The 26,056-nt window shown below is 35.9% G+C and overlaps 1 protein-coding gene across 1 annotated transcript; it reads right to left on the bottom strand.

Moving 5' to 3' along the window:
* Nucleotides 1–1,939: 1,939 nt before the first annotated feature.
* Nucleotides 1,940–23,847, bottom strand: LOC128243433 (heterochromatin protein 1-binding protein 3-like). The gene is made up of 11 exons (XM_052961223.1): nt 23,814–23,847; nt 18,706–18,967; nt 18,121–18,244; nt 17,208–17,372; nt 16,373–16,504; nt 15,995–16,096; nt 15,141–15,327; nt 11,472–11,747; nt 7,874–8,051; nt 7,122–7,388; nt 1,940–5,877 (listed from the first exon to the last, which is right to left on the bottom strand). Exons 2-11 carry the CDS (start codon nt 18,951–18,953, stop codon nt 5,373–5,375), a joined length of 2,184 nt encoding a protein of 727 aa, XP_052817183.1. The 5' UTR covers nt 18,954–18,967; nt 23,814–23,847; the 3' UTR covers nt 1,940–5,372.
* Between the last annotated feature and the right edge of the window lie 2,209 nt (nt 23,848–26,056).

Consider the following 26,056-nt stretch of genomic DNA (forward strand, 5'->3'; position numbering starts at 1 on the left):
CCCCAGATAAAATCTGCAGATTAAACTCCTTTGAAGGTCAATGGCAATAAGCTACGGTAGGTCAATTCATCTGACAAAGATATCTGGATTAATCAACTGAGGGCCTGAGATATTTTAATCGATGATGGGTGAAGTACAGCTTATCCATGCGAAAGTCCTTGAACCAATAACCCCTTAATTGTAAACGCATGTGATTAACATGATGCCTGTATTTTTGGAACAGGTAAACTGATGGAGGGACTTACCGTACTTGTCGTATGACTGTGTAACCGGGTATTCAGATATTTTTCTTTGAGCCAAAAACAAAATAAAGAAAAAAGTGCTTATATGGTATATCAGCTAGATCTGATTTTCCAAGACAAACCGATAGCTTTGGTGGCTGGCTTCAGTGAATCCTTGGCAAATCCTTCATAGATATTCGGATAAAACTTGGCAGACATATTGCAAAGTAGACTGCGCATCTACAGCAAGGCCCCAAACTCCAGCTTTATTGTTTTGTCTTTTGATAGTTTGAAAGTCAATCATGCAAAAACTTTGAACTTGTCCATAGTTTAATTCTTCAGTTTAAACCAAGATATTAATTGCATGCCTAGATGCCATAATTTTATTTCCAATGCAACATCACATTGTCAAGTTATGTTAGATATGGGTCATGGTTGGTCAAAACCTATGAGGTTACTATGACATTACAGATTCTTATGTCTTCACATGAAACTTAGGATCGAACAGTACAGGTAAATTAAAGGACAGAAAATTTGTTAACCCTTTGCATTTTACATGTTTAAACTCGCAATCTTTACTAGAATTATTACTTCTCCCTTATAAAAGCTTTTTCCATGTTATGCCTGAATGAAAGCTAAGCCAAGCCAAGCAGAGGGATCTTCCAAACATATAAAAATATTTTGACTTGATTTTGGGATTATTTGAAAGAGTTTATGGCTATTTGTATACGTTGAAAGAGCCTTTGACACAGACATAATGCCCCTCCATACAAATGTAACACAGAATAACATTGAGTTGAGGAATAACTTTATAATCATTCCACATCATCATAGTGATCCTCTATGGCAATTATTTTGAAAATACTATAATGCATGATCAAGATACTGCCTAGACATGGTTCAGTCCAGACCAGTCCTATAAACATTCCTCATGTTGACATATAAGTGGGGCCTTGATCTTTAAGGTACATACCTGGGACGTGTGCTTTTGATCTACAACATCATCGTCAAACAATTAATCTCAAGTTTTTTGGAAATCTTGTAATGCTTGGTTAACTTAAAACCTACAGACCCAATTTTTCATTAGCCTGGAAAGGTTCAGTCAAATCAACACAACTCATTTCAACCTTTGACCTTTTAGTTTGACCTTGAGCTTTGAGGCAAAGACCTTGGTCTTGTGCAGGACATCCAGCCTCAACCTTCAAGGCAAGTTTTTTTAAATCCTAAACTACCGGTACATGGGAAAGTACAGATCGGACAAGATTCAGTCCAGCCAAGTCCTATCAAAAGTATTCATTTTGTCATTTAACCTGATGTAATCTTTACCTTTAAGGTGCAGACTCGGGTCTTGTGTATGACATGCGGCCATCATAGTGAACCTTCTTCAGGAAATGTGTTTTTTTTAAATCCTATATGGCTGCATGGTCAAGATTCAGCCTGGACATAATTGTAGCAATTTATTTCTTGACTTCAATGAACATTATGACAGCTGTTCCATTGGCAGTAAGATTAACTAGCACTGAATAAACAGATGAAATTAGTTACCAGTAAAGTATGTACCTATTAATGTGTATGAGTAGAAAAAAGCCCAGCTATTTCTGTGTTGCTAATGGCTGGAAGCAAATATTGTTCCACATGTACCCATTTTTATTGCAACGTGACATGTGTTTGCTGCTTTCTACAAGGTAGAGCTGAATGGAAAATGAAAACAACTCTAATTATTGATACACTAAATATTTATTCAAGTATACATAGACATGTTAAAAGACATTGTGGTCTAAAATTTCGAAAACAATTTCAATCAGTAATGGCTTGTTATACAAACTAAACTAAAAACAAAAATATATGATCTTAATTATAAACAATAAGAAATGCAGTCACTTTCAGTGACAAAAATCGCAGAGGCTGGCACTAGACTGACAATCCTTAGTTCTTGTAAAAAAAGCCCAACATTGTACTGGCATTATTAAACAATTTTTTTTTATAAATCTTGTCTACTCATCATTTTTTTGATAAGACTCATTACTAGTACTTTGCCTGAATTAACTTAGCTGGAAGTCCTGTTATTTACGATTATGACTACCAGCTTATAATAAGCTCAAATTCACCAGTGCCTTGCCTCTATTGCGGTAACAAAACCATAAAATCAAGATAAATGAAAAAATATTATAACCAATGTCCTAAAATGAACAACACTTAACAAAACTTCACAGTGAGACTATTCCATGTCATCATAAAAAGTAAAAATTCCTAAAGCATTATGGAAACATTCAAAAAGCACAATATGTACCATTTTCTTATGAGAAATATACAAACTTATAACTACACTTTTTTACCACTGCACTACATGTTTAGCAAAGAGCATACAAATTGGTATGTACATGGGTAATAAGACATTAACAAATGCACAAAAATTGAATGAAAAATGAGGACTGTAATGAAAATAGAACTACCAATGGCCAGCCAGGGTTAAAATGTACATGATAATGCTGCCTATCTGGAGCCTTGACGACCTGACTAACTGGTGGCTAAAACAAATGAACACACCATAAAATGTATCTAGCCCGATTGTTAAGAAAATATCAATTTTATACTTATTTTTACTTAAGCTTTTATGTTATGTGGTTTGAAAAGGTTTTAATCATAACAAAAAAATAAAATAAAAATAATATCAAATGATTTACACTTTGTTACATAAGTTTGATAACATTTCAAAACAGAGAGATTAAAAAGAATTTTTCTTTAATAATCTTAACATCAACATGTTTTATACAATACTCCTTACAACACTCCATACAACATACAAATATACTCTAGTTCTTCTTAGATTTAAAATACTAGAGAGGTTGTGAAACAAAACTTGATCGGTTACACATACAAGTGGGCTGTGTGGGTACACATACATGTGGCCTGTGTGGGTACACATACATATGGGGTGTGAGGGTACACAAACAAGTGGGCTGTGTAAGTACACAAACAAGTGGGCTGTGTGGGTACACATACATGTGGCCTGTGTGGGTACACATACATGTGGGCTGTATAGGTTCACATACAAGTGGGCTGTGTGGGTACACATACATGTGGCCTGTGTGGGTACACATACATATGGGCTGTATAGGTTCACATACATGTGGGCTGTGTGGGTACACATACATGTGGGCTGTGTGGGTACACAAACAAGTGGGCTGTGTAAGTACACAAACAAGTGGGCTGTTTGGGTACACAAACAAGTGGGCTGTGTGGGTACACATACATGTGGGCTGTGTGGGTACACATACATGTGGCCTGTGTGGGTACACATACATGTGGGCTGTGTGGGTACACATACATGTGGCCTGTGTGGGTACACATACATTTGGGCTGTGTGGGTACACAAACAAGTGGGCTGTGTAAGTACACAAACAAGTGGGCTGTGTGGGTACACATACAAGTGGGCTGTGTGGGTACACATACATATGGGGTGTGAGGGTACACATACATGTGGGCTGTATAGGTTCACATACATGTGGGCTGTATAGGTACACATACATGTGGGCTGTGTGAGTACACATACATATGGGCTGTACGGGTACACATACATATGGGCTGTACGGGTACACATACATATGGGCTGTATGGGTACACATACCTGTGGGCTGTGTGGGAACACATACAAGTGGCCTGTATGGGTACACATAAAAGTGGGCTGTGTGGATACACATACTTGTGGGCTGTGTGGGTACTTGTACATTTTTGGCTGTATGGGTTTGCATACATTTTGGGCTGTATGGGAAATCATATATGTGGACTGCATCAATTCTTTTATGTGTAGGCTGTATGAGTATTTGTATGTATGGGCTGTATGAGTACTTGTGCATGTGGGCTGTATGGGTACACATACATGGGGGCTGTATGGGTTCTTGTTTGTGAGGCCTGTATGGGTATTTGTACATCTGGGCTGTATGGGTTCTTGTACATGTAGGCTGTAAGGTACATCTGGACTACATTGATACTTTTATGTGTAGTTTGTATGGGTATTTGTTTGTGAGGCCTGTATGGGTATTTGTACATCTGGGCTGTATGGGTTCTTGTACATGTAGGCTGTATGGGTAAAGGTACATCTGGACTACATTGATACTTGTATGTGTGGGTTGTATGGGTATTTGTACATGTGAACTACCGGTATATGGGTACTTGTACATGTGAACTACCGGTATATGGGTACTTGTACATGTGAACTACCGGTATATGGGTACTTGTACACATGGTATGTATGGGTACTTGTATGTGTGGGCTGTATGGTTACTTGTACATGTGAACTACCGGTATATGGGTACTTGTACACATGGTATGTATGGGTACTTGTATGTGTGGGCTGTATGGTTACTTATACATGTGAACTATATGGGTACCTTTACATGTAGGCTGTATGGGTAATCAACATGTGGGTTGTATAGGTACTTGTATGCATGGACTATTTTTCATTCATTCCTCTGTCCAGGAATGTGTATATCTTAAACCTTTAGAATGAAATGAATGATTGCATGAGGAATGTGTTTTACGCACATATCAGGGAGCCTACTTGTGTAGGTTTTAAGTGAAATTTCTTAAACAAATTTTAAAATCCAACTACAATTTTGACATGTATAGTCATGTTTCACAACCCTCTCTAATTTCTTATGTCTTACTGAAACAGGCATCTTTCTTTAAAGTATGAAAATGTTGAAAACATTTATACAAGGATGAAAACAAAATGAATGGTAGAGTGCTGTGTTTATTTTCTGAACACACATTTTTACCTGAACACAGTATTAAAATAAAACTTATATCTAATCTAAATGATAAGTCTCTGACAGACACCATATTGCAACTGTATAAAGAAATTGGTTTTAGGTAAAACATATGTTTATAATTAATGTTACAAGTTCAATTCAAATCAGCACAAAAATAAGCCCCCTCCCCCCAAACTTTTGTTTATCATTAATGTTTTAAGTATATTTAAATGGGCACAAAAATTAGCCCCACCCCACAAAAAACCCAGATTGAAAAGGAAGTATATGATTTACAAAGTGTTGCAGCAAAATACAAAGCCCAAACAGATATGGCAACTGTTTCTAATGATTTGAGATTTCGCGCCAAATATGAAAGCTATAGAAGCAATTACAGATTTTCTTATCGCTTACGTTTCCCTTTCTTTGCTGAGCCTGCGGCCTTTTTCTGCCCTTTCTTGGGTGTTGGTGTTTTTGCTTCTGTCTTTGCCTTCTTAGGTGGAGAAGGCGCGACCTCCTGCTCTTCTTCACTGAACTCATCCTCTGAGATCTCGATCTGAAGCCTCTTGGCTGCCTGTCTTCCCTTGGGCTTAGCTGGAGCGGGCTTAGCCGCAGTCTTATCATCTCCCCTAGACTTGCTCGGGCGTGGAGTGTAGTCATCAAGGTTCTCTAAGTCGGAATCCTCGTCTCGGTAGTTGACCCTATCTCTTGTCTTGCGGTCTGTTGATGGAAGTGCCTTTTTGGGTGGAGATGGTTTTGCCTTAGATTTCTTTGGTGTACTTTTTGCAGCTGTTTTGCTAGCTGGGGCCGGTTTAGCTTTAGCAGAGCCGGGAGATTTTCCCCTGCTCCTCGATGGTTGTGGTGTGTATGTGGCCATTTCCTCATCTGAACTGTCAACATCAACATACCTGAAATGTCAAGGTTAATTGATAAATAATGGTTATTTTAAATGTTTTCATTGTCTATTGTTACATGTATGTATTTCAACACTCATTGTTTAATTATCTAGTTTTATTATTAGGTGACATAGATTTATTAAAATAAACTATGTTTAACCCCTGCATTAATCAGGATTTGTTTAAAAATGTTTTAAAATGTTTTCTATTTATTCCATGTATAAAAGTTTTAGAATAAACTAGACTCTTATAGACTTTGAGAGACAGGTCTTTAGGATGTTAGATGTTATTTGGTATATTAGGGCAAACTTCTTTCATCTTGGGTTTTTAAAATTAAAGTTTCTATAAAAGTTTCACTAGTGCTACCATTTTTCAAATCTTGGATTTTATTCAATCATACTGTGAGGAATACATGACAACATTTTATTTGGATTATTATGAAAGTGTTGTTAGGTTTAACTAGTGCTCATATAGAGTGTGCAATATTTCAAATGGATTTTAATCTGTGAACATTTAAAATACCAGGCTCAGTGAAGATAGTTTGTGAACTTTTGGACTTTGAATTGTATCAAAGGTATTTAAATTGAACTATAAGAACTATTTATCTGAAATTTCTGTTTGAAAATAAAGTTTACTGTTGGTTTCTCTTTCTCTGTCCATTTGGTGGTTGTAACAAAAATGTGAGCAAATCATTAAATTTAATCTTAATATTAATGTCAAGTAATTACATACTAATCAGTGATTTTTTTCCCTTGTGAAAAACTGTCCATTTTTCCCAAAATTTTATATATTTTTCCCAATTTGATAAATGTTCATTACATTAATGAATAAAAAGGCAATGAATATCTTGAAATATAAACAAAATCTTGACAATACTTACTTCTTCACAGCATAATGTATGCATAAAAAAAGTTGAAACATGTAAATTTGCCATCATTTCAGCTATTTTGCCTGATTTTGTGTTCTTCCCAAAGGCGACATTTATTCCCAATTTGTAAGGCACAGGCGGTAAAATATTTTTTAAAAAAATCACTGCTAATATATATGAACTACTTACTTTAAACTTCAGTATGAGCATACATAATACTTTTGTTAAATTGCGAAAATGATGAAAGTACAGTTTCATGTTCAGTCAGTGGTTTGTTTATGGTAAGAAAGTAAATGATGGCTAAATGGTACTGAAATATTGGATTAATGAGACTTGTTTTGAGTGTCTAGAGAACTGAAGAGCCCATATGACAAACTCTGCAACTCACTTCTTGGCCTTCGACTTGCTTTCCCTGGACCTTCCCCTAGCCCCAGGGGCGGGCCGCTTGCTAACTGGCGCAGGGACATATTTGTCCTTTATAGCTAGGCGTCCCTTTTTGGTTGGTCGAGGGACGTACTCCTGCACTTCCTCTGCCTCATCATCAGCGGCAGATTCGTCCTCAGAATCCGAAGTGTACCCGGCCAAGATGGCGGGTGATGGATAAAACTGGTCAACCAGCTGGAACGACCCAGTTGATCCAATGCCACTCAACTGCCTGTGGAAATATGCAGCCTTTTATTTATAAAATGTTTAAGTGCTAATGGAAAATATGTTTGCCTTATATCTTGAGGTCATGTCAGACAGTTTCTAGTAATGTAGTAAAGGAAGAAAAAATATACAGAAAAAATACACATTTCATTTTTTTTCTTAAATGCACCACAAAAAGCATAATTATATACTATTGTTTAAAGTTTAACTTAATTAATCCTTGAAACATTATAAACAGTTAAAATAAGCAATCAACAGCTATTTGCCGAAATAACTGTTTAAATAATCATTTTAATAATAGATTATAGTAAATTAACATGTTTTTGCTTGCAATTGTTAAGTTATGCCAATATTATTTTATCATGACAATATTTGATCACCTTTGTAGATTATTATTTTGCATCATGATCAATTCATGAAGAATGGTAACTATTAAAGAATCACATTTTTTTTAAACAATCAACAGTAAATTGTGAGAAACAAACTGGGCACCTGATTTTCCCCTTGCTACAGGCTCTCTCTATAGCGTGCTTGAACAGGTGGACCTTGTTATCAATGTCGAACTTGGGGTGGTACTCGCTGATGTATTTCTTGATGATCACAGCCGACGCTATCTTGGGCTCACTACAGGCAACAATGGCTTGGGCTATTTGGTCAGCTAACTTTCCACCTAAACAACAATAGATTCATGTTGTTGTAAATTGAAACTCTAATTGCCAAATTGTGTCCTATTTTCGAACATGAGCTTTCAAAGATGTGACAAATGCCTTGGAAATGTCATTGAGTTCAATGGATTATGAAATTACTAATATGCCTTAATTCAGGAAGACCAGTCATAAACTTGAACCATATGCAGGCCCCTTTGATGATTGACATCAAGTTTGAAGGTGGTGTTGTAAGATGTAAGCATTCCCAGAATGATTAAACTAAATATGACCTTGAATCACCTTTATGTATGGAACACATGTGCCAACTAATATTAAAATGGCTCTGTGCATGACAAAGTCACAACCTGGACACAGCCAACTATACTGTATATGTATATATGCAGCATTCCAGAATGATTAAACTCCAAGTGTGACCTTGAACTATTAGGAAGAGTCATGGGTATTGTATGTGACATTTTGGCTTTATGTACCAATCACATGTAATTTTAAAATCACTCTTTGCATGACAAAGTTATATACCAGTAATTTTAATATCCCTCCCTCCATGACAAAGTTACATAATGATTAAACTCCCAAGTGTGACCGTGACCTTGAGGTGGGGGTCATGTGTCTTGCACTCGACACTTTGTCTTTACTGAACACATTTGCCAAGTCATTTTAAAATCTCTCCTGCATGACAACAGCCAGGACATGGTAAAGCAGACAGTTTGGTTGCAAAACATATGTCTACCTCCTCCATATGCCAACAGTACAGTAACTTCACAAATTACACAACTAGTAGTCATCAGTAAGAATTTTAATGTCAATATATATATCACGTCAAATGGCCAGATATGTCAAATCATGAGAACTATAGTATGTAGGAATGACACCACTGGCTATGGCATTCAGGTTTTTCAGGTAGATATGGTCATTCAGTGTGTCGGCCACAAGTTGATAAGAAAAAAATAATCAGGTGAAGCACTGCTCATGAAGATTATTTCTGTGAACTTCTGAAGTTTCAAGAAGATGCAGCATAAACTGTAGAAAAAGTATGCTCAACAAAATTGAATATGGCCACCAATAACCTTGAATGCAACTTTTTATGTAACTCATAACTACTCACAATGTTGAGTCACTGTGCCAAGGTAGAAAGAAATCCATGTGATAATGTTCTGGAAATAATGTGTAGACCAGAAATCAGAAGACCATAACACTGTGAAACCTACTTGAGCAGGACATGCTGATGTGTATGCACAACTAAGCTTGGAACTTATCATTCCTGTGAAGTTTCATAAAAATTCCCGCCAGCAGTTTTGGAGATTTTGTGCAAAAAACTTTGTTACACCCTTACATCCAGGCAGATAGCACAACATCAAATGGTTCATTTTTTTCTTGCTTAGCCCTGATGGGAGGAGACATAATAATGAATGTTATACCCCCACCACTTGGCAGTGGGCTGGCTACATAGGAACAACCATGTCCCGTCCATCCTGTACAGGATAAGTCTATTTTTCCAAGAAGGTGATGTGGTGGGGGTATTACCCGGTAATACAACCATTGATAGCTCTAATTAGTTAACTAACATTTGTCAGCCATTACAATTTGTATCCTTCATTCTCATCAAATCAATTCAAAGACTAGAACTGTAAGCCAAAGGCTAACGAATACCCCCCAAGCCTTCCCTGTCTAGGTTGTTTGCCCTGGCCTTAGTTATGTGGCAGTCTGCCAACCCAATTTCTGTTTACCCACCCCCACCCCCCCACACATGAGTACCAAGGAAATAATACAGGTGTAAAAAATCACATATACAAAGGTTCACATAATGGTCATGGATATCCATGGATATCTGAAAGTTTGTTGTTTCTCTCATTTTCACCATAAAGGGGTCATGACTCCTGGCAGGATATTCCAAAATGAAGGTGGACGGGTGAATTTGGCAGTCTGCCAACCCAATTTCTGTTTACCCACCCCCACCCCCCCACACATGAGTACCAAGGAAATAATACAGGTGTAAAAAATCACATATACAAAGGTTCACATAATGGTCATGGATATCTGAAAGTTTGAGAAAAATATATTGAAAAATGACAAAGGAGTAGGCCACCAAAGCGAATATTACCCCACTCCCACCCACCTCAGGGGAGATAACAAACCTGTTTCTCTGATTTTCACCATAAAGGGGTCATGATGAAAAATGACAAAGGAGTAGGCCACCAAAGCGAATATTACCCCACTCCCACCCACCTCAGGGGAGATAACAAACCTGTTTCTCTCATTTTCACCATAAAGGGGTCATGACTCCTGACAGGATATTCCAAAATGAAGGTGGACGGGTGAATTTGACAGTCTGCCAACCCAATTTCTGTTTACCCACCCCCACCACCTCCCCCCCACACATGAGTACCAAGGAAATAATACAGGTGCACAAAATCACATATACAAAGGTTCACATCATGGTCATGGATAGCTGAAAGTTTGAGAAAAATATATTGAAAAATGACAAAGGAGTAGGCCACCAAAGCGAATATTGTAACAAATTTAAGGCCTGTATGCACCTAACTTCAGGACTTTTGATGGTCTTTTTAAGGACAAAATCAATTAAAGGTCTTTTTAAGGCCATGCAAACATTCTGATTAATACAGGTGCACCAAATCACATATTCAACAGTTCATATCATGGTCATTGACATCTGAAAGTTTGAAAAAGATTTATAGAAAAAATGAGAAAAAATGACCAAGGATTAGGCTAGACAAAGCTGTATAATTTTTGCCTATTTTAACTTATTCAGGGGCCATAATTGGAGACATGATCATGTGATTCCAACCACAATCACAGGGGCAAATGTTCTCACCATGGCTAAAAGTTTGAAAAAGATTCATTCAAAAATGACGAAGGAGTAGGACGAACAAAACTAATTTTACCCAATTTAACTCATTAAGGGGCCACAACTCCACTCAGGATCATGTGACTCCCACCAAATTCATGGAGGCAAAGGTTTACATCATGGCCATTAATATTTGAAAGTTTGAAAAAGATTTGCTCAATAGCTTCAAAGAAGAATCCTGGACAAAGCTAATTTTGCCCAATTTAACTCATTAAGGGGCCACAACTCCACTCAGGATCATGCGACTCTGACCAAATCCACGGAGGCACAGGTTTACATCATGGTCATTAATATTTGAAAGTTTGAAAAAGATTTGTTCAATAACGACAAAGATGAATCCCGGACAAAAAAAAAACGGACGGACATACGGACAGACAGACGGACAGACGGACAACCCAATTCCAGTATACCCCCCCCAAACTTTGTTTTGGGGGGTATAAAAAGGTATACCCAAGTGAAAATTATAAAAATCAAGCTTGACAGTGAAAACAGGATTGTTTAACTGAACTCATACAAAATTAAAAACTATGCTACACAATGTAAGAAAGCCTCATACTGCGACTGGGTGTGAATGTATCGACCAGGAGATGGTAGGTGCTCCCCCCAACATTCTCCCACGTCTCACTCGCCACACCCTCGTCAAGTACGCGCTTCAGCTTCTCTGGTGCCACCTCTGTGTGGTAAAACTTGCGGATGTACGCCTTAATCTTGGTCATTGATGCCTGCTTTGGGTCACTCTGGTATGTGATGGCTAACGGGATGACGTCTTCAACCTTTTGTGGGTTGCTGTGTCTCTCTAGTTCTGATCGTACCCAGGCCTCTACAGGTTTTTCTGTAAGGGATAATCATTTGAAACATGTCATCAATTAATTAACATCTGCACATGTTTATTCATTGATCATTTAAGCTTGTTACTGTAATTTTACTTATCTTTAACTAAAGAAATCACAAATGTGTAATTTTCAAACAAATTGCTCTATATTTAGAAAATTGAAATTAACATGGTTCCAGGGTGAAACCAAAGATGTAAACAAAACAAGAGCTGTAACAGAAAGAGCGCGCTCGACTATTATGACATTTTAAAGATTTATATTGCAAAGTTTGGTGAAACATGCATTTGTCCCTGTACAATTAGATAATATGCAAAGTCTAAACCAGAATTTCTAAGTAAAAAAATAAAATGGGCTTAATTTGTATTTTATGCAAAATTAGAGTTCACATACTTGTTTGTCTAAAGTTTCAATGCAATACATCAAGTAGTTGCTGAGTTATTGACTTAAATGTGCTTAACCAGAATTTCTAAGACAAATAATAAAGGTGTAAAATTTATATTCAATGCAAGATAGAGTTATTAAACTTGATTAAGAAGATTGGATGGTTGGGAGCCCTTGTATAAAGTTTCAATGCAATACATGATGAATTTCCTGAGATATTGACTTTAATATGTTTACCAGTACATGCAAAATCTCAAACAGAATTTATTAAGTTAAAAAAGGACAATAATTTAAATTTATGACATGGAAAACAACTTTGATAACACAGAACCAATTTCTAGTATGGGTCTTGTTAGTAGACCAAATTGCCAAATCATAAAAATCTTCCAACTACAAGAAATTTCAAAATGTGTTGCAAAACCATTCTTTGTATCATATATCACTGGTAAAAACTAGAGATTGCTTTTTTGAAAAAGCGCATGTCTCCCCCATTGTGTGGTCGTAGGTGAGAAATAATCAATGATGGATCCCAAAATCAATAGGGGCCATCAACTAGTCATGACTAACTGGCATACCAAGTATGAAGTTCCTGGGTGTAAACGTTCTTGAGTTATTGAGCAGAAACCGGTTCTTCACCTCAAGGTCAGTGACCTTGACCTTTGACCAACTGATTGCAAAATCAACTAGACATCATGACCAACCTCACTTCAAAGTTTGGTGAACCTAGATCAAAGCATTCTCCTGATATTGCACGGAAATATTTTTTTGCATTAAAGGTCACAGCGACGTTGACCTTTGACCTTGTGACCCCCCAAAATATAGGAGTTTTCTAAACCTCATGATCAACCTCCCTACCAAGTTTGGTGAACCTAGGTCAAACCATTCTCAAGATATTGAGCGGAAATGTTTTTAACATTGGGGGTCGCCGCGACCTTGACCTTTGACCTAGTGACCCCAAAAACAATAGGGATCTTCTACACCTCATGACCAACCTCCCTACCAAGTTTGGTGAACTTAGGTCAAACCGTTCTCAAGATTTTGAGCAGAAATGTTTTTTATATTGGGGGTCGCCGCGACCTTGACCTTTGACCTAGTGACCCCAAAAACAATAGGGATCCTCTACACCTCACGACCAACCTCCCTACCAAGTTTGGTGAACCTAGGTCAAACCATTCTCAAGATATTGAGCGGAAATGTTTTTTACATTGGGGGTCGCCGCGACCTTGACCTTTGACCTAGTGACCCCAAAAACAATAGGGATCCTCTACACCTCACGACCAACCTCCCTACCAAGTTTGGTGAACCTAGGTCAAACCATTCTCAAGATATTGAGCGGAAATGTTTTTTACATTGGGGGTCGCCGCGACCTTGACCTTTGACCTAGTGACCCCAAAAACAATAGGGATCCTCTACACCTCACGACCAACCTCCCTACCAAGTTTGGTGAACCTAGGTCAAACCATTCTCAAGATATTGAGCGGAAATGTTTTTTACATTGGGGGTCGCCGCGACCTTGACCTTTGACCTAGTGACCCCAAAAACAATAGGGATCTTCTACACCTCATGACCAACCTCCCTACCAAGTTTGGTGAACCTAGGTCAAACCATTGTCAAGATATTGAGCGGAAATGTTTTTTACATTGGGGGTCGCCGCGACCTTGACCTTTGACCTAGTGACCCCAAAAACAATAGGGATCTTCTACACCTCATGACCAACCTCCCTACCAAGTTTGGTGAACCTAGGTCAAACCATTGTCAAGATATTGAGCGGAAATGTTTTTTACATTGGGGGTCGCCGCGACCTTGACCTTTGACCTAGTGACCCCAAAAACAATAGGGATCTTCTACACCTCATGACCAACCTCCCTACCAAGTTTGGTGAACCTAGGTCAAACCGTTCTCAAGATTTTGAGCAGAAATGTTTTTTATATTGGGGGTCGCCGCGACCTTGACCTTTGACCTAGTGACCCCAAAAACAATAGGGATCCTCTACACCTCACGACCAACCTCCCTACCAAGTTTGGTGAACCTAGGTCAAACAATTCTCAAGATATTGAGCGGAAATGTTTTTTACATTGGGGGTCGCCGCGACCTTGACCTTTGACCTAGTGACCCCAAAAACAATAGGGATCCTCTACACCTCACGACCAACCTCCCTACCAAGTTTGGTGAACCTAGGTCAAACCATTCTCAAGATATTGAGCGGAAATGTTTTTTACATTGGGGGTCGCCGCGACCTTGACCTTTGACCTAGTGACCCCAAAAACAATAGGGATCCTCTACACCTCACGACCAACCTCCCTACCAAGTTTGGTGAACCTAGGTCAAACCATTCTCAAGATATTGAGCGGAAATGTTTTTTACATTGGGGGTCGCCGCGACCTTGACCTTTGACCTAGTGACCCCAAAAACAATAGGGATCTTCTACACCTCATGACCAACCTCCCTACCAAGTTTGGTGAACCTAGGTCAAACCATTGTCAAGATATTGAGCGGAAATGTTTTTTTACATTGGGGGTCGCCGCGACCTTGACCTTTGACCTAGTGACCCCAAAAACAATAGGGATCTTCTACACCTCATGACCAACCTCCCTACCAAGTTTGGTGAACCTAGGTCAAACCATTGTCAAGAAATTGAGCGGAAATGTTTTTTACATTGGGGGTCGCCGCGACCTTGACCTTTGACCTAGTGACCCCAAAAACAATAGGGATCTTCTACACCTCATGACCAACCTCCCTACCAAGTTTGGTGATCCTAGGTCATGCGGTTTTCCAGTTATCGATCGGAAACGAAGTGTGACGTATGGACGGACTGACGGACTACCGGACTACCGGACTGACGGACAGGGCAAAAACAATATGTCTCCCCCAGAGAGGGGGAGACATAATAATAATCTGAGTCATGTAAAGTTGGATAATGCGATGAACTTCTATTCTAGCCATCCAAAACCTTGAACTTAAGACTGTCATCTTTGAAAGTCCTAATACTGTCCAAGCCTTCCTTAACTTACTTTTTGGTTTCTTCCTCTTCTTTTTAGGTTTCTCTTCCTGTTCTCCCGTGGCCTTCTCCCCTTCGTCTTTCTCTTCATCCTTGTCCCCTTCCTTCGCCTCTCCATCCTCCCCCTCATCCTTTTTCTCCTCCCCGCCACTGCTCGACTCTCCCTCCCCATTCTCAGCATCTTTCTTATCTTCACCATCCTGAAAAACACACAACTGTTTATTTTCCATGCCACATGCATGTTTTTATATCATGACTTAATCTTGAGCTAATGGCATTCAGTTTGCAAATATCAAACCCAGGGGGTAGTTTAAATTTATTCGAAACATAAGATCAACCAGCAGGCCAAACATTTCTCAAAAATTCTTAAGTGTTACTACTTAAGTACAAGTAGATTATTTCATTGAACCAAATTTTTACTTGATCGCAATATTACTCTATAACAATTAGTTTATCATGATTATCATCAATATAATTTCCAAAAACTCAATATGAATGTAAATATTACACACATTATACCAAAACAAAATATTGAGCTAGCACAATCCTGAAACATGGAACTTGGGAAATTGTGGCCAGGGCTGGTATTCAATATTGGTCTTAATTGGATCAAAGAATGATGTAGCTTATCATATTACTTGTTATGAATAACTGACCAACAGTGTAAATGCGGTCAATGATGTATGATCACACTTAAGTTTTATATTGAATACCACCCCAGGGCTTGAAAGTCAGAGCTTGGTTTAATACTGTTTAACAACCCATATTCTGCACAAACAACTGTTGTAAAATATACAAACAACTGTTGAAAAATATATTTTTTACCATCTTTTGAAAAATGACATGGGCAATGATAAACCTAAGTACTTTTTTCTCCTCTTCTGGTTTTTTCTTTGGCTTTTTCTCTGGTTCTTCCTTTGTTGGTTCCCCTGGTAACCGATAGTACCCACACATGCCTACTCCTCGCATCTAAATGCACAATTGTTTCGTCAAAATGTAATGGATGTAACAATTGTCAATAACAGTTCAATATTTCTAAAGGAAAGCATTGCTTCCTAAATATCTTCTTTTTAAATATCTTCTTTTTATCTTCATTGATAAATGAATCTTCATCTTCACTTTCCATGTATTATGAACCAATTTTAAGCAGTGGTTTTTATTTTGAAGATGTTACAGGTTAGACATGCAAGACAAATATACCTTGTATTTAAGCACACTATCTTACACAAAGAACTCTAAACTTACTAGCTCAAGATGTCCATAAGAAAGGCCTCGCTCTAAAGCACTTTTCAGGCGTTTGGGATAGATATCCACCCTCTGAGCTGGAAACTTCTGCATTATGGCCCTGCTTATGTTCTTGAACGAGTGGCCATTTCTCTGTTTTACGTCAAGGCTTAAATTCTTATTTCAGTACTTAATCACATTCAATAAATTGTTTAAATATTTACTTCAACAATGTAAACTATTTAAAATAGTTTTAAATGAACTAAGTTGTGTTTTCATGGTAGCAAAAAGTAAAACATCTATAATTTTGAAGGACCCCAATATCACAAGAATACTTCAGTTGTCTCTGAGTTTCTATCTCAACTCCTTTTTGTCACAGAATAGCATGGCATTTTTCAAAATTATAAATGTTTTACTTTTTTAAAACGTCCATTTAATATGATATGTATTACATATTTGGTCATTATTCTTGAAAAACGTAACTCTTAAAACAAAAAGAGCATGAGGAATAACTAGATATTATAAATTGTACTTAAATACAATTTTTACTACAGAATTTAATTTCTTTAAATTAATTATCAAAATCAACATAATCTAATCTAATTTTAAGTGCATTTATAAAAATATTAAGGTCATAAGAAAAATGTAATCAGTTTATCTTATAATACATTTAAATGCGTTCAGATTGAAAAGATTGATTTTGTGATATTGGGGCCTGGTCAATGCAGTATTTACAAGTACCTTGACCAAAATCACTTCAGTGAAAACAACAGCACTGACCTTGCAGTATACCGAAAACTAAGCTAAAAAAATAACAATGCAGAATTCAGTTAAATCAATCATGAATGAAGGATACAAAGTTTCCCAAGTCTTCAAGGGCCTGTTTGATGACTTCTCTAATCTTAATCTGAGCTGTTTCACCTTCGACCTTCTTTTTCTTCTCTTTTCTCTCTTTGATCAACACTTTGTATGGCGAGCTGTCTTGGAAACCAAAGAATTTACCAAACTTTTCCCTCAGATACTGAAATTTAGAAAACATTTAAACAATATTTTTTAAAGCTGCACTCTAATATATTGACCATTTTGACATTTTTAAAGCTGCACAAATCTTTTTTTTTTATTATTTGAATGAGCCAACTTTTGTGTTAATGTCTGGAAACCTGTGATATAAGACTGATGACAAAATATCAGATTGCACTTGTCATATTTACATTTCGAAAATGTATGTTTTAGGGCTTAAAATCATAACTAACGCTTTTAGAAGAAAAAAAATACACAAAACCTCAAATTATTGACTTAAATTTGAAAACTGCAATCTAATCTTTTGTCAGCAGTCTCCTATCACTGGTTTCCAGACATTTAAGCAAAAAATTGCTCATTTCAAGATAAAAAATAATTGACAATCTGTGAGGATGCAGCTTTAAGAACATTTTGTGCACAGTACATGAGCAAGCACTTTTTTTGCAGAAATAACACCTACATCGCATATTCTTTTGCTTAAAAAAATTCTGCATCTTGGAAGCCCTTCTATATCATAATTGATGCAAATAGATAGTTGTCACTTTCAGTTGCCAGCCAGAAAAAACACACAACTGGGTATAAATGTATGAATTCAAATGGTATCATATTTCTTCAAAACATTTTATTATTTAACTGTTCAATGATCGCTAAGAAAGCTTGAGCTTTTAAGTTCATAAATCAGCACATGATCCATTGCATTGATAATATCTTGTAATAAAACACTGATGTACATGAAAGAGATTAAATACCCTTTGAAAGACTGGTGTGTCGACCACACTGTTGCCTGTCATCTGGCCGAGTTCAGAGTAGTATGTGTATAGGGTCATCAGAGGCAGATATACACCCTCCTTCTTCTCCAAATTGGTATCCAGCCTATCAAACCAGATGCATGATGTTTGAGTTTTATTTATGTATCATTCAATTAAAACTAATTATATGCATGGGTTTTTTGTGTGCAAAACTAAGTTGAATTGCTAAATATTATGTGCACATTAATTGTTATAACCATTTGTATCAAGATTAATAATAATATATTGAATGGATTATGGAATGGAACCATTCAAGGTTTTTGCAAGACATCAACAATAATGCTGACCAAATGACATCATGGCTACCACAACAGATATCGCAAACTGTTTTATCTCAAAAGTCAGACAAGTTACAGAAATAAACATATGTACATGGTGGTTAAAGTCAATACAAGTCCGCAAGATCAGCACTGGTAAAATGCTTTGAGAGCTTACTCAACATTTGAATTAGTGGCATTTTACATTCAAAAGACTAATTACAAAGACTGTGTACATGTATTTATATATTTATGCATTAAATATTACCATTCAATAAGATTTTGTTCAGCTTTTGGGAGTGTTCTTTTCCTCTTATCGAACAGAATTTCCACATCCAGGAAGTTTTTTCCCTTCTTTTCAGTTTCGTCTCCGTCCCCACTTGCCTCCCCCGACTCTTCAGATGCTACATCTTCCAAGCTCTTCTTTGCTTTCTCTTTAGATTGCAGTTCAGCCTCTTTCTTTTCTTTCTCCGCTAAATACTCAGCTGTCACCTTCTTCAGTTTTATTGCTGGCATTTTAATTAATTAGCCTGAAAGAAATATGCATAAAGCTTTACAGTTACTGCAAATTGAAAAAAAAAACAGCCTACAGTTAAAAATGAAAAGGAACATCCTATTAAAGCAGTTAACAAACATATCTACTTAGTTTAGTTTGTATCATTTTTAAATGGATATAACAATAAAATGCAGTGCATCAAATCTCTGGTTTTCTCCATCATTCAATTTATCTGTATGCATTTATTTTATTTATAATATTTCTATGCACTACATGCATAATTGTAATACTTATCAATAAGTACATGACAATCTGTGAGTGTCTGTTTTATTCTATGAGGACATAAAGTTAAGATAACAGCGTGAGTTAGGTCAGAGATGTGTTGAGTTTAAAAAATAGTTCACTCAGTGTTCTTTCCTTCTAGATCTGTACAGAATGGATCCTTTTATTTTGACTACAAATATCACAAAATAATAAATAACTAAAAACGCTGCAATGCGAAGAAACCAGGTTTTTTATTTTGTGCAATAAGAAACATTGGTTCATTTGGTTCATCTAAGATTTGAGTTTACCTCACCTTGGGTCGTACCAACCCCAAAAACTATCTACAGCTTGCTATTTTCCAACAAAAATCACTACACATCAAACTATAATTATTGAACCAGAACTGTTTTCTGTTATCTGTTAATTTAGTTAAATGCAATCCAAGGTTTGTTTGGCATGTGCCTTATTAATATCAAATTATATCTGCTGTTATTCTTAACTCTTTTTCATTATGAATGACTTTGACCTCAACCCCAGTGAGCCCACATACAATCCCAAACTACAACTTCATGTAAAGGTTCTTTACAATGATTTATTGTACACAGATGTTTTCTTTAGTTTTGGTATAATCTACCTTCTAATACCTTCATCCCACTGACCCCGAAACCAATTGGAAATTATGTCTTCATCAATTCTTAAGTAATTGAGATGCAACCATTTTCAACATTTAGTAACTGCTACATTGACCTTGATCTCATAAACACAAACTAGCAATCTCATGGTAGATCTCTTTATGTGATGTTCCAACACAACAAATTTCCTCACCATACATATATCCTTTTTTTAAGTTAAGTGGAAACTATTTTACTACTTTAGTAACAGACAAGCAGTGTCCTGCACAAAAGCAGTCCAAAGGTATGTTGTCTCATCATAAGCATCCTACAAAACAAGATTTATCACTATGTTAATTCTTACAAAAGGGATTAACCTGAGATCATTTTTCCATTTAAGTTACAGCCACCTTCACCGTGATCCTACTGACCCTAAATGTAATCCCAATGTACTTGGTAAGTCTACATACCGATAAGCTTACTATGCACTAAGTTTCAACACTATAACTTATTTCCAAAAACCCCAAAATCAATGCCAAGTTTACCTGCCTGAGCGAATATAGAATGGAAATTTCTTCCATAACAAGAGCTGTCACAGAGACAGTGCGCTCGACTATTCCGCCGCTTTTCAGTGTAAGAATTGAAAATTTTTGGCGAAACATGCATGGATCACTGTTAGATTAGATTTCAATGCAATACATGATGTGCTGAGATATTAACATAAATGTGGTTACATGCAAAATTTTAACCAGAATTTTTAAGTGTAATAATAAAAGGCCATTATTTGCAAAATACAGCTATCTAACTTGGTTATTCAATTAGGTTGGGTGGTTGAATACCATTGTATGAAGTCTCAATGCAATACATCAAGTAGTTGCTGAGATATTATCCTATGAGTGCTAACATGCAAGACCTTAACCAGAATTTCTAAGTCGCATAATAAAGGGGCAAAAATTATATAATATGAAGGATTATAAGTATCTTCCATGGCCGAGAGTGTAAGATAGGTTCATTCAGACCCGAGCGTAGGATGTTTTGCGGAAACGAGGTTTACCGAGTTTCCGCAAAACACTCTGCGCGAGGGTCGGGTTGAACCTATCTTACACGAGCGGCTATGGTAGATTTTTTTTCTCCCACCTCAGTTAAACAAAATTAAGTAAAAATGTATTTTTTTGCTGGAACTCTTTTGTGCTTAGTGAAAATAATTGCGTACGGATATGCGATAATTCGTGGTTGTCATGGATATTCGCGCAGTGATTCAGAGTATGTAAATGGTCTGATCGGTCTTTAAATAGTTCTATAAAGAGTGAAACATTATTTCTTGAAAGGTGCGTGAAATCTGTTTTATGGTGACATTTGAAGCGAGAAATAATTAACTAGCGTTCTAAATATTGCCACAAGACAAGGTTTCCATGATGCGCTACAGATGACAGTCTTCAACAAGGGAGGTAATTACAATGTGGTGACCATTAAAAGAAGTTCCACACGGGCATTTTATTTTCGCCCGTGGGCAAGGTAAGAATTTCTAGCATGGTTAAATTAATAGATCTACTTATCTGAGGTGGGAGAAAGAGTTATCTTACTTGATTAAATAAGAAGGTTAAATGGTTGGGAGCCTGTGTGTAAAGTTTCAATGCAAGCCATGATGTATTCGCTGAGGTTTTGACTTAAAAGTGGTTACAAGCAAGACCTTAACCAGAATTTCTAAGTCTAATAATAAAGGGCAATTATTTTGCATTAAATGCAAACTAGAGTTATCTAACTTGATTAATTTAGTAGGTTGTATGGTTGAGTACCATTGTATAAAGTCTCAATGCGATACCTCAAGTAGTTGCTGAGATATTAACCAATGTGTGCTTACACGCAAAACCTTAACCTGAATTTCTAAGTCAAATAATAAAGGGCAATTATTTGGATTAAATGGAAACTAGAGTTATCTAACTTGGTTAATTAAGTAGGTTGGATGGTTGAGTACCATTGTATCGAGACTCAATGCAATACCTCAAGTAGTTGCTGAGATATTAACCAATGTGTGCTTGCACGCAAAACCTTAACCAAATTTCTAAGTCAAATAATAAAGGGCAATTATTTGCATTAAATGCAAACTAGAGTTATCTTACTTGGTTAATAAGGTAGGTTGGATGGTTGAGTACCATTGTATCAAGTCTCAATGCAATACCTCAAGCAGTTGCTGAGATATTAACCTATGTGTGCTTGCACGCAAAACCTTAACCAGAATTTCTAAGTCAAATAATAAAGGCCTATTATTTGCATTAAATGCAAACTATAGATATCTAACTTGGTTAATAAGGTAGGTTGGATGGTTGAGTACCATTGTATCAAGTCTCAATTACAAGTAGTTGCTGAGATATTTACCTGTGTATTTATGTGTGTTTGCACGCAAAACCTTAACCAAGGGGTTTGCATGTTCAAATTTTCAATAAAATGCAACTAGTTAGTAGTGAAAAAAGTGAATTATTTTTAGGGGGAAAATGGAAGCTTGTAGCCAAGGAAAACAGACTATATTTGGCAGTAAAACTAAAAGAAAACAATCACTTCTAATCAAAGCTGTTCATAAGAAACCACCTGGCTGGCGCCATTACGCCTGACCAACATCATGCATACCTAATCCAATAACTGTGATTTTTCTTTGCTAAAAAGGAATGGACCAGCCTCAAATGTTAACTGGAGCATATTTTACCACGCAAGTATAATTACAGAGTTATAATAACCAGAATAAGTATAATTGTAGATTTAAGTGTGCAAGAACTCAATTTTTAAGGCCCACTAGACCTGTGCTTGGAATCTTCAAATTGATCAAGACTTGAAGGATATAGTGAAAAAGTACTTTCTGAATGCCCTTTACTTTTATAATGTACAAATTACAATGCAAAGAAAGTTTGTGGCTAACAGTTTTGTAAAATTGGAAAATTTATTTGCCGTAAGATTTTACCAGCCTTGGCCAGTCAGATGCATTTGTAGTCAAAATAATAGACATGTTATACGGGATTTTTCCTATCCCTAACGTCTAAACGGGTTTGTGCAAAAACAGGGTTTTTTTTTAAAAAATATTGAAATTGTATTAAATTTTAGAGAAGTACTTTATATTTGGTTAATATTTATATTTGACCATGTAAGTGCAAAGATATTTTGCACAAAACAAGCATTAAATGCATTAAAACACAGGATTTACCTTTCCTATAAAACCAAACTTGACCGACACAGACAACAATTATGCCAACCATAAAAACTTGACCATCTCCAGCAAGCTTGGAGATAGACCTTGTAAATATAATCGTAACAACTTGGCCATGGCCGAAGTGTTCCAATTGTTGTAAAACTGTGAAGCTCAGCCTTGCAGGTGCCCTTCATGTATATATCGTTATGTTTTGACAGTATGAAATGAAGTAAAACATCAAACTCATAATAATTTGTTGCAAATTTATTTTTTTCTGTACTGAACTAATATAAAATATTATCTGGTTATTTTCTTGTTTTTATGATATTCCATAGACGCAATATGCTTTAACCCTGAATCCCAATCGGAATAACTACCCACTTTTGGTTATAAACAATTTGTACGTGAATGATTTGCCATATCAAAAATCGGGGAAAAAATCTGTAAACGTACAAATATTTGGACAAGGTGCATTTGATGCATTAATTAATCCATTATTAATTAGGTATGCATTATTAACAATGATTCAGAAACAAAATAAAAAAAAAATCAGAAAATTTCGTATGTAGTTGAAATTGATTAACATCTGCCGGACAATACGGGAAGAATTAAGAAATATTTTATCCGAAAATTCTGATTCATCCGAATGTTTTTTTTATTGAAAGTAGGTCAATGTTGGCATCTTTATTTTCCCTTAGAAACAAATGCAACACATATTGCAAAATTGTATCCATATACTACAACCACTTAATAACACGGATGCACTTTTCAAATATCATTTTTAAAGCAATATTTTGCGCTAATTGCGCTATGATTTTGATACATACGCTAATAGGTTTCAGAACGAGACTGCAAAAACACCGAGCAGTCAATGTTTTATTATGGCGGCTATCAATATTCTACGCAGTGATCTCCCTTTATTGGAAATAAAGATTTGTAATTGTTCATTCATATATATTTAAGTTTTAAAAGTAATATTTTTCATTTATCATCTATGAATGTGTACACTTATATATTAAAGACACTCATCATGATGATGATGATGATGATGATGATGATGATGATGATGATGATGATGATGATGATGATGATGATGATGATGATGAGGCTTTGACCAATTATTTTAAGAATATTGAATGTAGTTTTCTTGTCCAAATAATTACCGGGAATTTATCTGAATTAGCCAGCATGCATTTTAAAGTGGCATCAGTTTACTAGAATCTGGGACCAATAATGCTCTTGCTTGCAAGTAGCTGGGCAAACTTATTAAATTGTAGAGAAAAGACTAAACATCAAGAATGGAGAATATGAATTTCCTAGACTATTGCATTTATATTAAAGTTATAAAAAAATCACATTTTTATCAGCCGTCGTACATGTGAAAAACGAAAATATCTTGGGAAAACAATTGTGCAATATTAGGGACATGGACACTTAACTAGTGACAATGGGCTGAAATATAGGCTTTTTAACGGGTTCATTTGTTTTGTTTTCACAAATGAAGAGGTTGAAAATCCTCTATACTTGGAGAAGAAATTAAAATGAAATGCATTATGGTATATAGTTGTAATACCTGAATAAGTTAGGAAAAATCTGCTTCAGCTGAATATATCTGTTTTATATTATCATAGATGATCGAAGGGGGTCGTACGTTGCAAAAGCGTTAGATATTGTCACTTAACAGCAAAGGAATACATGGCTAGTTGTTGTATTGAAATAAAGCATTTCTCACTAATAGACATCAGTCAGTCAGAATAGGAAAAACAACATCAGAGAGGAAGTCAGTAGTGAGCGGAATACCTCAAGGATCTGTGTTAGGATCAATTTTATTCCTCATCCCTATGAGTGGCTTAACATATGTATCATCCGCAGTGAAAGTATTCGCCGATGATACAAAGGTATATTCATGTGTCGAGATTGAGATGGATTGTAATATTATACAACGAACAGAACAGACAGTTTATTCGACTTATACAAGATTACATCGTCGTAATACATATAGTTTTTTTATATATGTCACGTATCTAAACTTTAGAACATAATATTATTAAATAGAATGTAATGAAGTCAAAACGTTTATGTAAATTGAATACAAAATAAGTATTATGTTAACTTTGGTAGTGAGGGAAAGTTCCGTAACTACTATATTAAGTTATATTATTTACAAGTGAGTTGCGTATAACAAATGCTTCTTTTATATATTTACAAACATTCCTAACTTCCTTTTATCACATGATACAAATATTTGATGGAATTTGAATACAGATGGATTGACATAGTAGAATCGTTTTATATAAGTTTTTCGTAACTGACGATAACATTGACAAATACATATGAGGTGATATTAATACTCTATGTCCCTACTATTATACCATAAACAATATCGTTCGTTACGAGGTATATTATTACGTGCATAACGTCCTGTTTATATTCTTAAAGGATGTCCAGAAACTCTCTATCTAACAAAGTATAAACTTAAATTCTTTGGAACTAAATCTAAATATATTTCATAATCAAGGGAGGTTTTAAAAATTCTATATATATCCAAAAACAGAACAGTTACTAATATTACCATACCACTCTTGTTTAAATGTATCTATTATTCTACATTTAAATTCGTTTATAAATACATTAACGTGTACAATATTTGGGTTATTAAATACATATGCAAAACCATAATCATTCAACAGTTTTTTAACCTTAGTAACCCAGTTAATACAACCCTTATTACAGTCATCAATGGCCTGTTTATACACGGACTTTATTATAATGTTATTACTGTTGTAAATCTTAAACCAGTATCTAATAATTCTAACATATATATTAATGTATAGTCTTCAAGGATATCTACCTAGTTCTCCATACACAGTAGCATTACATGTGTTTATTTTAACATGTAACAATCGCTTACAAAATTTTAAATGTATGCGTTCTATTTTTTTTGACTTGCTAAAACCCCAGATTTCACAGGCATGATTCAATATTGAGCCAACAAAAGAATCAAATAATTGACAAAATATTTTAGGTTTAACGTCGAATTGTTTGCATTTATATAATAAAGTATTCATAG

This window comes from Mya arenaria, chromosome 2 (assembly GCF_026914265.1).
Source record: "Mya arenaria isolate MELC-2E11 chromosome 2, ASM2691426v1".
NCBI classification, from domain to species: domain Eukaryota; kingdom Metazoa; phylum Mollusca; class Bivalvia; order Myida; family Myidae; genus Mya; species Mya arenaria.